General features: G+C 46.8%; 1 protein-coding gene across 2 annotated transcripts in view; it reads right to left on the bottom strand.

Moving 5' to 3' along the window:
* LOC135921303 (multiple C2 and transmembrane domain-containing protein 1-like) overlaps positions 1-15,432 on the bottom strand; it is a 59,417-nt gene extending 43,985 nt beyond the window's left edge. For both annotated transcript variants that reach the window (XM_065455624.1, XM_065455625.1), the window contains exons 1-4: positions 15,042-15,432; positions 12,240-12,602; positions 8,439-8,569; positions 504-696 (exon numbers count right to left, since the gene is read on the bottom strand). In XM_065455624.1, coding sequence (XP_065311696.1) covers positions 504-696; positions 8,439-8,569; positions 12,240-12,602; positions 15,042-15,290 — 936 coding nt within the window. In that variant the 5' untranslated portion in view covers positions 15,291-15,432. The remainder of the gene's footprint in view (positions 1-503; positions 697-8,438; positions 8,570-12,239; positions 12,603-15,041) is intronic.
* Positions 15,433-15,647: the final 215 nt, after the last annotated feature.

Genomic DNA, 15,647 nt, shown 5'->3' with positions numbered 1-15,647 from the left:
TCATCTGCATGCGCAACATCTCGGTTTCCATACGACATCTGTCTGGTCTCTGCAGGTATCTCAGCTGAGAGAACGTTCGCTCAACGTCACAGCTGCCATTAGCTAGGCACAACAATGATAACGCTGCATTTGCTAGCCTTGGGTAACGCACAGTTGCGTCGTTCCAAAAGTCCATGCACAGCAATTCCGTGGGCACAGTTGTTTCCGAAATCGGGAAAAATCGGGTTTCACCCGATATTTTAGGAACACGTTCGGGGTGCAAAAATCGGGTAAAATCGGGTTTTACCCGAAAACGAACAACCCTATATATATATCCTAAGATGGCGTGTCGCGAGGCGTTATACCTCGTCAAGGGTGGTGGGGCACACCGTTACACTGACACGTTATAGACTGACCGAATTGTCTCTTATAGGACGGCCTACATAGGCTCAAAGGAAGAGCGGACACTTTGACGAGTCATATACGTGACGCGTCCATTCCGACGCCGTACTGCGTGGACTCACGTAGGTGTCCGATATGCGCTGCCGCAGGAGCTCCAGAGTCTGTCGCGTGGGAATGTCGCAGACTTCGGCGAAGTCCGTGGAGCCCACCTTCTCCAGGGCCATGCGGAACCTGATGGTGCCGGCGTTGTCGTCCAAATCCTGTTTCACCTCGTACGTGGCGCCGTACTTGTAGTCGACAAGGTTCAGGTTGAACCTGCACACGGGTGTAGGTTCAACACGAACCACTCACTCATAAAAAAAAAATTACCCGCCATGGTTGCTCAGTGGCTATGGTGTTAGGCTGTTGAGCACGAGGTCGCGGGATCGAATCCCGGCCACGGCGGCCGCACTTCGGTGGGGGCGAAATGCGAATACACCCGTGTACTTAGATTTAGGGGCACGTTAAAGAACCCCAGGTGGTCGAAATTTCCGGAGTCCACCACTATGGCATGCCTCATAATCAGAAAATGGCACGTAAAATAAAAAATAAAGCAAAATAATGTTTTTTTTTTGGTAGCATGGCCTCGCCGGCGTCACCCGAGCAAACCTACCATTGGGTATATGACAAATCGGTCCTGCGGTAGCCCGAAAGGTGGAGGAAAGAATTAAGGAAAGGGAGTAGGACGTGTGCTGTTCGCAGCGACACAAACGTAGGTAAATGATTCTATGCAAATCCGTGTATTTAAAGCGCACGCGCGCGCGCGTTGTGTGTTGCATTTCCTTCTCACCTCTGTGGTCTCTTTAAGACTACCTCACTGTAGGGTAGCAAACCGGATGCATTCGTTGTTCTCCTCCTCGTCTTTCCTTTCTCTCTCTCTTTTTCAGCAAGCGCGTGTTACATTCTAAATTCTTAAATAAAATCTTACGTAATGCAGCACTTGCGTTTAAAGGACGAGCGTCTCCCAATTTAGTTTGCGAGGTGGTACAATGTGGCGATTCACCGTTATCCGCTAGACATTCAAACGCCGTCGTCGTAAGGGAATAAATGGAAGAACAAATCGTGTCGACTGATTGAAGTACGCCTTTCCGCGACTCCTGCGACCTCACCCATCACGGGGGTATACGACAAATTCTTCGTCATTTATCCTTTTATATTTTCTAGGTACATGTTTCATTTCATTTCATTTATTTTACCCTCAAGGTACATAGTACATTATAGAGGGGAGGGGCTAAGGGAATACAAAGTAAACATCGGTAAAAGTAACTCAAACAAAAAATAATTATAACAGCAGTAATAATTGCTAATTGAGTTGACATCCGATGATAATAAACAGAGGTACAAAAGATACAAATACAAATGTGATGTACACAATGGTAAAGAGATTCAAAAAAACATAATATGTACAGTAGATTTACAAAATGCATTGTTAACATTTTGATCATGATGCTGATGAAAACTGATGAAAACGCTGCAATAGAGAAAGGTACATACACATAGGCAAGACAAATGGTAAGTATATTACAAAAGTTCGTTTTCAAGTGCGTTTCTAAACATAAGTGGATTAATTATACCTGTTAATGAAGGGGATAAGCTGTTCCAGTCTTTGCTAGTCATTGGTAAGAATGAATTTGCGCCCATGATAGTATTGAAATGAGATATGCTAACCTTCTGATTATGATCACGACGAGAAGAAATGAAAGGTGCTGGCCTGATCCAAAGAGTGTGTAAAAAGGTGTTATGATAATAGATTTTGTGAAAAAGACAAATGCGTGAGTGTTTTCGGCGGTCGGATAAGAGAGGAAGGTTTAATAAACATTTCATGTGTGTTACGCTTGCTGTCCGATTGAAGTTATTTAAAATGAAACGGGCTGAACGGTTTTGTATAGCTTCCAGCGTATGTATTAGTGTTGAATGCCAGGGATCCCATATTGATGAAGCATACTCAAGTTGCGAGCGAACGTAAGTGGTATATAGTAATTGTTTTAATGATGATGGCGCACGAGAAAAATTTCGGCGTAGGTACCCTAAAGTGCGGTTAGCTTTGGACACTGTGATATCAATATGCGATTTCCAAGACAAATTGTTAGTTATGGTTACTCCTAAATAACGATACGAGGTGACACATTCAAGTGATATATTAGTGAGAGAATAATTTGGAGAACTAGAGTTAGTACGAGAAACCCTCATAGTTTTGCACTTCTTAATGTTAAGTTGCATTTTCCACGTGCTGCACCAATCAGTTACTTTATTTAAGTCGGTTTGTAGGGCTGTTACATCGCAGTTATTGGAAATTTTGCGGTATATCACACAATCGTCTGCAAATAAACATATTTTTGATGAAATATTAATAGGTAAGTCATTAATGTATATAAGAAACAAAAGTGGGCCCAGGACAGATCCTTGAGGGACGCCTGAGCCGACAGGGGCTAGAGAGGAAGTACATTCATTAGCAGAAACAAACTGAACGCGCGATGTAAGGAAGCTACAGATCCACCTAAGTAGTGTAGGGTCAATGTTTAAAATGCTTAGTTTGTGTAAGAGTAGAGCATGACACACCTTAGCGAAGTCCAAAAAAATACAGTCCGTCGTGAAGCCTGCGTCAACGTTAGAGTGTAAATCGTTTGTAAATGTAAGAAGCTGTGTTTCGCAAGAGAAGTTTTTTCTAAACCCGTGCTGGTGAGGAGTGAAGAAATTATTATCGTCAAGGAAGTTAATGAGATGCGTGTAGATTACATGTTCCATAATTTTACAAGGTACTGAGGTAAGAGAAATTGGTCTATAATTAAAGGGATTATGAGTGTCACCTGATTTGTGTATGGGAATGATTTTTCCTGTTTTCCAATCAAGCGGAAGCATGCCAGAGTTATATGATTGCGAGAATAGATATTGCAATATGATAGATGAATATTCAACTGTGCTAATTAAGAATTTGGTGGTGATTTCATCGACACCGCAGGAGGAAGTAATTTTCAAATTTTCGATTATTTTTTTAATTCCTGTTGCATCAAATATAATAGGGTCCATAAGAGGAAAGTTACAGCCCTGTAAGACGGGACATTCGTTGTTAGGTGCGGGAGAGGAAAATGATTGCACAAACGCGCTGTTCAAGACGTCTGCGCAAAGATAGCTGGGAACCTGACTACCAGACTGTGTTAATGCAATCTTATTTCCACGTTTACATTTTACTACGCTCCAAAAGCGCTTTGGATTTGTTTTTAGTAATAATGGCAGGGTTTTGCTAAAAAATGTGTGCTTAGTATGTTTAGCAGTGATTGAGTAGTTGGAGGCAGCGTTTTTATATGCAAGCCACTGTGCAGGCTTTTTCGTCCGTTTAGCAGTGCGAAAAAGGCGTCTCTTCCTATTTGAGAGCATATTAAGAAATCTGTTATACCAGGGGGCTTGATTATGAGAATAAAGGCGCTGGAGTGGAACATGCTGATGGATTAATTCTAAAATTTTAGTCTTGAACATACACCAATTTCTTTCAACTGATCGTTCAAAAAACTGCGGTAAGAAGTCGTCAAGAAATGAACATAGGCTTGAGTTTATGGCAGAAAAATTGGCTCTTTTGAAGTTTCTAATTGTCTTTAGCTGTTTGCATTGATACTGCTGGGGGAATGTAAGCGTGAAGTGCAAAATGTCATGATCACTCAGACCAGGTAAGTGAGTTATCGATGAGACGTTGTCGGGAGAAGTTGTGAGCACGAGATCAAGTAGTGAGGTTGAGTGCCGAGTTATTCGCGTTGGTGAGGTGACCATTTGTGAAAAACCGAAGTCAGAACAAAGTGTAATGAGCTCATTACATTCAGTAGATGAGGGCTCAGAAAACGAACTGATGGGTGACCATACGATGTTTGGAAAATTAAAATCGCCCATTAGATATATTGGCACTCCAGGATAGCGTATTGTTATCTGGTTCAAGTTGTCATACAGGTCATTGCAAAAGGACAAAGGACTTGAGGGTGATCGGTAACAAACCCCTATTAGTAGCTTTTTAAATTTTATTGTAAGGCAGCACCAGATGATTTCTAAATCTGAAACAACCGGCACACAAAAGCCCTCAAATCGGTCACTGATTGCAAGAAGCACACCACCGCCTACTTTACCGGTGCGATCGCTCCGAAAAACTGCGTATTTATTTCTGCAAAAAAAACAACTCAGAGTTGGCTACCCTAGATGACAGCCAGGTTTCAGTTAACGCAATGATGTCAGCGTCACAGTCATCAATAATGGCACACAGTTCGTCCCTCTTTGGCAGAAGACTACGCATGTTCGAGAAAAGCACCGAGCAAGAACACAGCTGAGAACCACCTCCCCGTTCGTTCCCCTATATTTCTTTTAAAGGGAATTCGCGTCCAGAGCGAAGAGTACGAGGGCTGAGGTCGTTCTGTGTGCTATCGAAAGCTTCTATTTCAGTAACAGTATTATGAGCTTCATTGTAAACATACGTTTTTCCACCGATAATCAATTTATTGTAATGCAACTTGAATGACTTTTTTGTGTTTTTTCCAAATTTGATCAACTTTTTGCGGCAGTGTCTTGTTGCTGGGCAGTAATCTTCGCTTACGGATATTTTTTTTTCATCCTTTAGAACTTGGCGCTTGGAAAGGACTAATTCCTTACATTTGTATGTTTCAAATTTTACTATTAGTGGTCGTGCTTTCCCTGTGGCAAATCGCCCGATTCTGTGCGCTCTGGCTATGTTGTTACTTGAAATATCAACTTTTAAAGTGTCGGCAAAAATTTTCAGTATTTTTTCTTCCGACTTGGAATAGGTTTCATCAGCGGAGTCAGGCACATCGTAGAACAACAAGTTATTCCGGCGAGCGCGGTCTTCGGCGTCGTTTAGTCTTGAGTGGAGTGTGCGCGTGTGCTTTTCGACGCGGACTACGGAATCCCGCACGTCGTCGAGATCTGTCTGCTTTTGTTCAATTGCAAAAGTTTGCTGTTCAACTTTTTCTAATCTGGCTTTTATATCCGATATTACCTGACAAACTGACTCCTGCTTTTCCTTTAGGTCTGATATTGACGTAGCCATAGATTTCTGTAGGGTTTCCATTCTTATAGATCGCTCGTCTAGATCCTTAAGCGTTTTCAAAATTTCTTCCACAGCATTCGAAGATTGCGCAATGTTGAGTACACCTTGAGTATATGTCGAGTAACTGGTACTAATTAGCATTATATCCCAGGTTATATTCCAAAGTGTGCCCGAACACTTTAAGAATTTATCTGCGCAGTATATGCGCAAAACCGACTGCCTTAGTCCAAGGAAGCAGAATAATGTGTGAGGTAATTTCTCTCGATTAGCAGTATAACACACGAGCCCGTCTGGTCGTACGTACAGTGTATGGTCGTTTTATTACCCGACGTGATGATGTCAGTGAGAGCTCATTCGAGCTGATTTTGTTCATGTCGCACTAAACGTGGCATCCACCTGGCCCACGTGGTCTGGCCTTCGTCGTGCTTTTCGCCCAGGTGGCAGCAAAACAATCGGCTTCGTATCTCTGTTATCAGTTGAGCCTAATTGAGCCACGACCAACCAGGCCTTTATGCACTCGTGTACCACATCCTGGATTTTTTTTAATACGCCACAAAACGAACGTTATTTGAATCCAAACCCGCCTTGTAGTCTTGTCACTCGGAGTTCACGCATTCATTACTGGTGCATTAACAGCAAGCGCGTAACAGTGGCTGATTCGCAAGCTTTCTGCTGTTATATTGCGCGCCTGTCCAATTTCGTCTAGCGCCAACTAATGAAAGCGATGATTAAGTCAGTCTCGAGCCCGACATATGCGCTCTTCATTGTGCCAGCGTCTTGCTTTATCTCGAGGAAGAGTGATTACAGCGACGGCTCCAGCTGCTCAATAGTACCGATCCCACTTGGGTGTCTTTGTCAGAATGGACTTCTTTTCTTTCCTGAGATTCATCATTTATTGTCAGCGGTGCTAGAAGGCACTTAGGGATAACGAACTAAAGACGTGTGCAGAAATAAGCTACAGCAGTCGAAGACGCGAGAACGAGCGAAGGACAAGTCGTCGTCTTGTGTCTTCGTACGTTCCTCTTCGTGCCTGTGTCTGTTACCTAAACTGTTTGGTAAATGTCACTCCCCTCCCCCCCCTCCCCCCCACCTTTCCCGCGCGAAAAATGTCCGAACAACTTTTTCAACTCGCCTCAAACTTCTTTGTCTCTGCCCTTCTTTTACGTCTTGTCTTGTGACGGCTGTTCTTCTCTAACGCGGTAACGCTTTCTTGGTTTCGCCTCCCGTTAACTTTCTGTCGACTTACATAACGGAAATTGCGTCATCATTGGTTCACGTCTGAACCGTCTCGTCCTTTTGAGCTCGGTACATTCGAACTATCACAATGTGCCCTTAAATTGCTCATCAAGCGCAGAATCTCGCCTTTTCACCAATGTTGATTGTAAAATCGTAGTTTTAAAGCTGTGTCATGTTTTTTTACAAAGTGTCTGGACGCTGCTCAATTGCGGTAAGGTCACGCTATATACGCAGCGTTAAGAGTTCAAGATGGCGGCTTTGTTTGTCTCTTGTTTTTGCTATATTGCCGTCTGCAGTATTCGCCGGTGAGATATATCTTATCGGCTGCTTTAGAATTGCGGTATGTAGACTACAGAGGCAATCGGTCTTGATGTTTGAAGGTTTGAATGGCTATATCGGCACGTATAGATATCAGGCTGTGGTTTGTTATAGCTCGGGTCGCCAATTTCGCCGGAGGACAGAAGGGCGTGGAAAAGAGATTTCGCTCGCTTTTACTGCAGCTTACACACGAAAACACCATCGTCTACAAAAAAACACCGGAGACCAAAACTTCGCACTCTTATTGACGAACACGAATAAACGATGTTAGGAAATTGAAAGCGGCTCGGTTGAGACGACAAACGTGGAGCTGATGCTGAAATTGAGGGAGGAAAGTGGAGATTGGGTAAAGGGGACGCTGCGCTGGGCGTGTATCCGGTAACCCGGCGCTCTGTCAAAGCGCTGTCATGGTGAGCGACAAGTTGACCCACACTATGCGCGAACATGTTCTCGACAACGCCGTCACACCGAAGCGACAACAACGCTAAAGATACTTGTTTCTGCGCGGCAGCTATAGGTCTGACGACATGTTGTTTGCAGACAATGTTGACCAGCTCGAAGCCCAGTCGGGTAATGGAATGATTTCTTAGAGAGAGAGAGAGAGAGAGAGAGAGAGAGAGAGAGAGAGAGAGAGAGAGAGAGAGAGAGAGAGAGAATAAAAGATGGCCGGTGGAAGCGGGGGAACTATGCGACGCAGTGGCGAAAATTGGCAATTTGCGGAAAAAAGGAAGGTTGCGGTTGGCACAGGAAACAGGGTAACTGGATATATCCAGCAGCAGGCCTTGTTTTGCCCCGTTGCACCGATTTTTTTTAACTAAATAATTTGTATCACATCAATCTCCCTTCTCAACGTTATGCGTGAGGGAGACTTCATACCTATTTCTAGCTACGCGCCGTTCCTCTTACAATTTCTCCTACTCGTTCCACCGCACATGATACTATAGGGACGCCTGGTGGTCATAACCTAAATCCAAACATTAAGGCAACGTGCGAGGACCTGCAAGACTGAGCCTGTCAATGTATGGCACGGATAGTTGGCATCCATCTGCAATGCAGCACGGAGCTACGAATGAAATGGAAACGATGCCTCGGTTTTTGAAAGCTACGCCCTGGCTTGATGATCCATCCAACCACGGGACAATCATTGCCCTAGTGATACAGTGGCTATACCGGTTATGCTAACCAGGACGTCAGCGGTCGACAGCTCGAGGGCGAATAAATGGCCCACTCGCAACGCTGGAACATTGAAGATAAGCAACTGAATGAAGTCTAAATCCCTCAAGTGGGCAGACAATTTCACGATACGGAAACGTGACACGTATGCGAACGCGGTGCGAACATGTGTCGAGGAAAGCCGCAGGAGGTCCTCTGGAAATTTTGAATTTAATCAAGCCGATGACATGTGGTGACCGTTAGGACTGACCTGCCGATGAAGTCGGTAGAGGCCGCGGGGTCCTTGTCCATGATCATGATCTGTAACAAGAGGCTGTTGCCCACCGGTACGAAAATGTCGAAGGGCTCATTCCACACGGGGTCATTCGTGTCTTCCTTGACCTGCAAAGGTAAGCGCACGGCAACAATTCACTCAGCAGGCATACCGCTCGAACAAATCATTTCTTGGTGTCCGATGCGAAGTGTAGGCATCGTACTGTGTAATACTATCTTCAAGGCAGTGCTAGTGTAAATGACGGCGGACGACAAAATAAATAAAATTCCTAGCAAACGCTTACATAATAAACAAGAACACACTTATACTTCATGGATATATTTAAAGCGCAAGCCCTCCCGCCTTGCCCATATACTTACAATATACCTATTTTCATCTTAAGGACGTTTAGTTTTCAATGACCAACAGCTAAGGAAAATACTAGGAGCACGTGATACTTGTATTTTGATGAGAGACGTTCAAGTTGTTATGGTATACTTGATTAGGTGCACTGGTGAATTTTCACGCGGTGCGCTTCCTTCTCAGATCTTCGAAATTCAGACTTCTTTCGCTACAGTGTTTAATAAATCGTGCTTAAATCTTCACTACGTCAGCTCTGCAGCGATTTAACGAGCGACATCGTTGACCATGGCATTCGCGCCTGACATCTCATTGAGCAACATGGAGGTGTTACCGTACTAACACCTCCGGCCCATTATACATGATAAACATGTAGGGCGGAGCAACCGATGTCGCTGGATCGAGCCAATGTTTCGACTGGTGTACTGACGTTGTTTTCGTCAGGACAAAGACAAATACCGTTGTCGAATCGTTGGTTCCAGCGACATTGGTTGCTCGACAAATGCTGGTCACTTCAACTCTCCATCTACCTGCGAATTACGGTCTCAATTGTATCATGCAAGAGGTGGCGTCCAAATCCACGCCCCAGAGACCGCTTCCTGCGTAGGTAGGAGAAACTAATATCGAAGACCAAGGTTTTGCTGGTTGGATGCGCCGGAAGCGATTGCAGAGCTGGAGACACGTCATAAACGCCATGTTTTAAACAACACCTATAAGAGAGATGCTTTCCTCGCTCTGGGGCCTTTCGCCTGCACCGATTTTGCTTCCGAATTACGACGGCGCGATATCAGCGCACACTTGTACCGTTCAGGGGAAAATAACGCATTCAAAAGTTGCCTGAAGTGGACCTTCGGTTGGTAGCAGCGGTATAGCTTTCTTGTGAGATCTCTTACATCGGAAGAAAGATGGCATTTTTTCACCGACTGCCTCCACAAAGCACGTTTCCCGAGGACGTAACAGCCCGTTATCGGGATGTAGTGGTAAGAATGTAATCGGTGTGCTGCGCGGTCAGGGATGGAGAAACCGCCAAGCGCCGCGCGGTTTTCCACGCCGCATGGTGTTAAGACTTTGCACCGCTGTCACCACTGTTACGACTTTGTGGTCCCGTAGCGCTCGTCACCCGTTTCGTGACAGAGCGTTGGTAGCGAAGACTCCGAGTCAGGCGTCGGTGAGATTAACGAAAGGGACTTTATACACTATATACAGGTCATTATACAGGACAATATCGGATCGGCACTGGGGCCGAGAGCTCACAGCAAACGCGACTGTTCCCGCACGGCGACGTCCGGCGAAAAACGCGTGACACATCTCACTCCAGTCGAGAGCGGCACTCTGGATCGGCGGATCCGGTTTTTCAGGCGGCCGCCTCGCGGCTTTATAATCCCCGAGAAACCATTGTCACTCAAACGGCCCAATACAAAGCCAGCACTCGAAGGTCGTCCGAGAGGTCCAACCAGCGACCGCGCTGGCCACCCGGTTCAAAGTTCGGGCGCGCGGTGACCTCCAGGCAAAAGGAGGTGCGGCGCTGGGCTGTCTGGCACTCGGTTGCACATTCGGACATGTTGCCCGCCGATGCTTCTCCGCAGGACACCGCTGCCTGACGGCTCAGCATCATGACTTGTCAAGGGAGAATTAGGGCGCTCGCAGGATAAATTCTGCATCTTGCAGATTCGGAATCTGGGCTGGTGGTAATGGCACAACAATGGTCATTAACCGGAGAGGACGTCCTTCGCCGTTCCAAAAATGTTACGCCGCTGAAATTATTAGGCCGGGTTAACGAACGTATACCTGGCAGTGACCTTCGGGACCTTATAACGGTTCCTTCTCGCGAGAATATCCTTGAGAGAAATATTGACCGGCGTCGAGCCGGGCTCCCGCATACGTTACTTACAATGAGCACCCCAAAATCGATCCTTCCAAATACAAAAGACCGATTCAGCGGCTGACTGAAAGCGTAGGTGATCTCCAGTATATATACGTGAACGTGTAAGCACCCTTAACGGACGTCAACAAAAGAATGGACACAGGACACAAACGTGATTCATGCGCCTCGTCCTTTATTTTGCCCACGTCTGTTAAGTGCATTTACCCGCTCGCAATGCTCCAACCAACTCGCCCGACTATAGCTGTGCATACACAAAGCGTCAAGCAGAATTGTTAAGGTCTAAACCAGCAATTCAAAAATTTAGTTAACTACCCGAAGGCGAGTTTCAAAGGTTTGGAGGACCATTCAAAAATTTCTTTGCTGAGGCACCATTGGACTTTGCAGAGTCGCCACTCGAACACTGGAATTTCTCCGACACGTTCCTTCCAACGCATGCAGTCTATTCCTGTAACGTTTCATTGCGATACGCGTAAACAGCACACTTTTTTTCCCACCTGCACGCACACAGAACTTCAATCAGCACAAATCTCGTATCATTTTTTTTGCAGCACCTAAAAAAGCAGCTCTACACCTTTGGAATGCCTGCAACTTACTCCTTTCGGGACGGACTTTCTTTTCGGCAAGCTTCATCGTGAAGCCCGACAATTCTGAAGCGACTCATTGGCGGATACCCCGCGGAGTTCCAGAACACGATTAACTGAAACTATGGAACGCGTCTGTTCCTATGGAACGCGTCTGTGATGTTACGATCTACGCTGTCTACGGTGTCTACGTTGCCTGGTGACTTTGACCTCGCCAGGCGCCCCGTACATATACGCACGCATGGGTCGAGGCTTCACGCGGATCTCCGTCTCAGCTCATTGGTAAATTTGCCTGTACTGGCCCTTTTTGAATAAAAAGAAATTCCGCCCCAACCAAAATAATGGCTGTTGCTTAGCTAAGGTTAAGCCCAGGATGCGAAGCATACTAGCCTTTACTTTAGTTGTTGAACCACTGTTTAGCCTGGTGAACTGCTGTTGCTTGGCTATATTTGGTTCGGCTAGACGAAGAAACAACTCATGCGTTAGCGGGAGGAACGGGAGTTAGGCCGCAGCACCGGCTGTGCGACCGCAGGCGAGCGCAAGAGTTGAGCCCGGCTTGCAGCTGTTGTGACGTCAGTGCCCTAGCGGGAGGAGCGGGAGTTAGGCCGCAGTACCATCTGTGCGACCGCAGGCGAGCGCACGAGCTGAGACCCGGCTATGTAGCTACGCGGCCGCAAGCGAGCGCACGAGTTGAGCCTCCGCTTTTGCAGCTGTTATGAGGTCATATGCTAGCTACGCGGCCGCGCGCGGCGCACCAAGGAAGAGCGTGGTTGTGCGGCTAGTATGCTTCGCATAAAAAAAAAAGAAGGAAGAAAGAGGTCGGCGTACCTTTTACGTTTTTCTTAAGTTCGAGCCGAAAAGGCTGCACCCTTCAAACTGGCCCGCACGTTGCACGTTGCACTCACACTCGAGCTAGGTTTCCCCCAAGCGCGCGACTGCGCATGCGCCGAGCGCGCGGCGGTACGGCCCCACCTTGCTGATGTACTTCTCGTTGCCCAGCTTGAAGACGACGTAAGGGGAGCAGGAATCCCTGGCGTCCACGGGATCCAGGTTCCGGGCGCTGAGCAAGAGGAACCTGATCACGCTGTCCTCCTTGGCGGCGAAGGCTGGCGCCACCACGGCGGGCTTGGGCGCTTTTTCCGGTAGCTGCGCTGCTGCTCCCCTGCCGGCGTCTGCCCACTCCTTCCGGTACCCTTGCGCGTTCTTGAGCGCCGGACGAAGCGGCCATTTCGCGGGCGTCGGCGGGCGGGGCGCCGACGGCTTCGTCGGCGCCTCAATGGGGGAAGCGGGGGAAGCGGGGGAACGGGCAGCGTCTGGCGGCCGGAACATGTCTCCCTGCCTGTGTGGAGAAATGAACGCACGGATGCTATGCGGATTAGGTCGCATTAATAATACCATTTCGCTTAAAAAAATGGTATAGTCTACATTCGATCGAGAGAGCAAAGGCAATGATAACTTCAATAATAACAATAAAGAATATTGTAGTTCTTCGGGGTATTATACAGCTTTCTGTCGTGCATCGACAGATTGCGGAAAGCTTATTGTTCTTCGAACTTCACGGTGTATTAAGACTTATGAAAGAAATATTCAATGAATGAATGAAGGAATGAATGAATGAATGAATGAATGAATGAATGAATGAATGAATGAATGAATGAATGAATTAAAGCTTTATTGATGTTAGGAGGTGCCGTTAGGCCCCACCAGGCAGCCTGGGTCGTGCTTTGTCTTGCCGAGAAAGAGCCAGTCCGAGGCAGGTGGGATATTCAGTGACAACTAAGGCGCGCTCCAAGGTAACTGACACGCCTTAGGCGGTAGGTTCGAAGGATGCGGCACAAATGGGCTTTAACGCGGCAGGGAGACCCGATTGCTGCACCGTGCGGACGCCGGCGAAATTCGTGAAATAATAATAAAAAAAGAAAACCAACGAACTGCAGCATGAAGTCTACATAAGCTGTATAATTTGAGTGTGGCTGGTGCTATTAATTATCATATTGTGGCTTTTAATTTTCTCGGTCTGCGGCATGTCTTAAAAAAAGTAACATTGTAATTTCTAGATAGTAACCGATTTTTTTGACAGACAGCTTTAACTGGTTCACACAGGTAATGATGATAAAGCATAATTAGACCGATAACCTAAGTGGTTAGTGGCCGGTCCAATAAAAAAAAAAGATAGGTTATACATCTCTCGTAACCTTACCCATGCGCATATGCCTTCTCTTTTCTGTTACCAAAATAAGTGAGCTTTGAATGGGTAAGAATATTCTTTTTATTTTTGCACACTGCAGCCCTATTTAGGGCTATGACATGCAGTTGGGAAATTGGTTATGAAACCCCGTATCCTCAACATCATCCAAGAGAGTGTCATGTATCCATTATAAAAGGAGTTTTCTTTAAACAGGACCGCGGAGAGGTGTTACCAAGTTCGTTATATTTATCTTTCTTTCTTTTGTGATTTTATTTGACACCATGTGTTCTGGGAGCCAGTCGGCAAGTATTTTTCATACGCTAGACCAAACTAAGTGTTGTATCTGATGCTCCGAGCTGGACTGCACCATCTACAAGTCATCGTATATATGCTGGCCCCCTGTATCGCACCACAAATCAGAATGTGACAGAACACGACATATATTTTGTCAACACAGAAGAAAACATAATACAGCATAACACAATACGGTGAGGCCCGATTGTATAGGTCACATTCATTTTTTTTTCTGTTTTTCGTGCTTATCAAATAGCGGGACGGCAATATTGCTGATAGCGAAAATAAAGAATTTTTAGACACGTTGACCATGCGACAAACCCCTGCCGTCATATAACAATACCCGAAGATAAGGACCTCATAGAGTGAAGTAAGAATAGCAACAATTGGGATGTTGTTGTTTTAAGATCCGTAAGAGTGGGTTTAGGATATTGGGTAAATCATGGTAACAGTGTTACGATGGCTCTGTTATTATGAAAACAGATCCGTAACAGAAGACGGCGCTACGCCTGTCGTTGCATTTGACCTTCGTCCATCGTTCGTGCATTTGATGTCTCGGAACCGAATTGTATTTTTATGGCGAAGCTCTTAGGCACCCGTTCCTGCGGCGATCGTCGGCATCCCTCATAACTGAGCGAACGAGCACAGAAAAGGATGAAAGAGCGAACGCGCAGCGCAGCGGCCGGTGAAAGACGGTGACAGCGAAGAAAGCGCGAGGGCGAAAGAGGAGGAGGAGGGCGTGGCGAAAGCGTGAGAGGAAAAGCGTAGTGCCGCGCAAGACGGGCTAGACGCCAGAGTAGCGCGCGTCGTTTGTTCACCGATGACGCCACCGATACCATATATGGAAATAAAGCGCTGCATGAGCGCAGAAATCTGTCTGCGGCGGCTGCTGTGAGTCGCACCCGCGCGTCGCCAACGCGCTGCCTCTCGCGATCTCCCGATTAGCGAGGCAGCTGCGCCACGCTTCGCTCCGTTTGTAACGTCCCACACGAGACAGATTGTCCGCGCCAGCCAATATGGCGCGAAAGGAAAACGCACATAGAGCTGCGCTCAAATTTCGCATTAGGGAGTATCGTAATGGTGGGCGAATTATTATTATTTTTTTGACATGGCAGCATCGCAACTTGTTGCGAAGAACGAAAACGCGCATGAGATACGTCGTAAGCATTTTCCAGTTGTTTCTTTTTTTCTTGCGAAGCGCCAGAAATGCATCAGCTATGAGAAATCCAACTAGCCCAGCTTTCTGCCATACGCATTCGGTATACTCATCCACGCATTTCGTTCAAGCCAACGTGCCTGTCCGGTCGCTGGTACTCGGGCGCCTTCGCCACGTTCGGCGGAGGCGGAGATTGAAGGGGCGACTGGTCGCGGTACTCGTTCTCGGCGTTGAAGGCCGGGAAGGGGCGCATGAGCGGCGGCGCCCGCAGCGGCGGCACGGCAGGCACGGGGGGCACGGGTGGTATCGGAGGGTCGGGAATCCAGGGCGGCTGGCGCACATTCTGCAGCCAGGCCTCGATGTTGTCCTTCTTGTTGGCCGACATTTAGGAACCTCCACCACGTTCCGCTCGCCGACGAACGTGGCCCCTGTCCCTCGGCTGGCGGTCTCGAATGCCTGACGTTGCCTGGAGGTAGAAGAAGGCTCGCGCGCCCGTTTGCTGCAGCTGCCGCGGCTGACCTCACCCATTGGCGCATACCCACACCGGTGGAGGAAGAAGAAGTGGTGATCGGAAGAGGAAAGCTTGTTCCGCAGTAGATTTGATTATTTAACTGAAACAAAACGATTCCTCTGCTAATTGAGTATCTTTATTCTAGATATGAAATGTGGATCCATTTCACCTAAATTGCTTTCTCTAAGTTCTTTAGTAACCTTGATTTCTCCTTGTTTGTAGACTCTTTTA

This window comes from Dermacentor albipictus, chromosome 1 (genome assembly GCF_038994185.2).
Source record: "Dermacentor albipictus isolate Rhodes 1998 colony chromosome 1, USDA_Dalb.pri_finalv2, whole genome shotgun sequence".
NCBI lineage: Eukaryota > Metazoa > Arthropoda > Arachnida > Ixodida > Ixodidae > Dermacentor > Dermacentor albipictus.
This window is presented reverse-complemented; position numbering and strand designations above follow the sequence as displayed.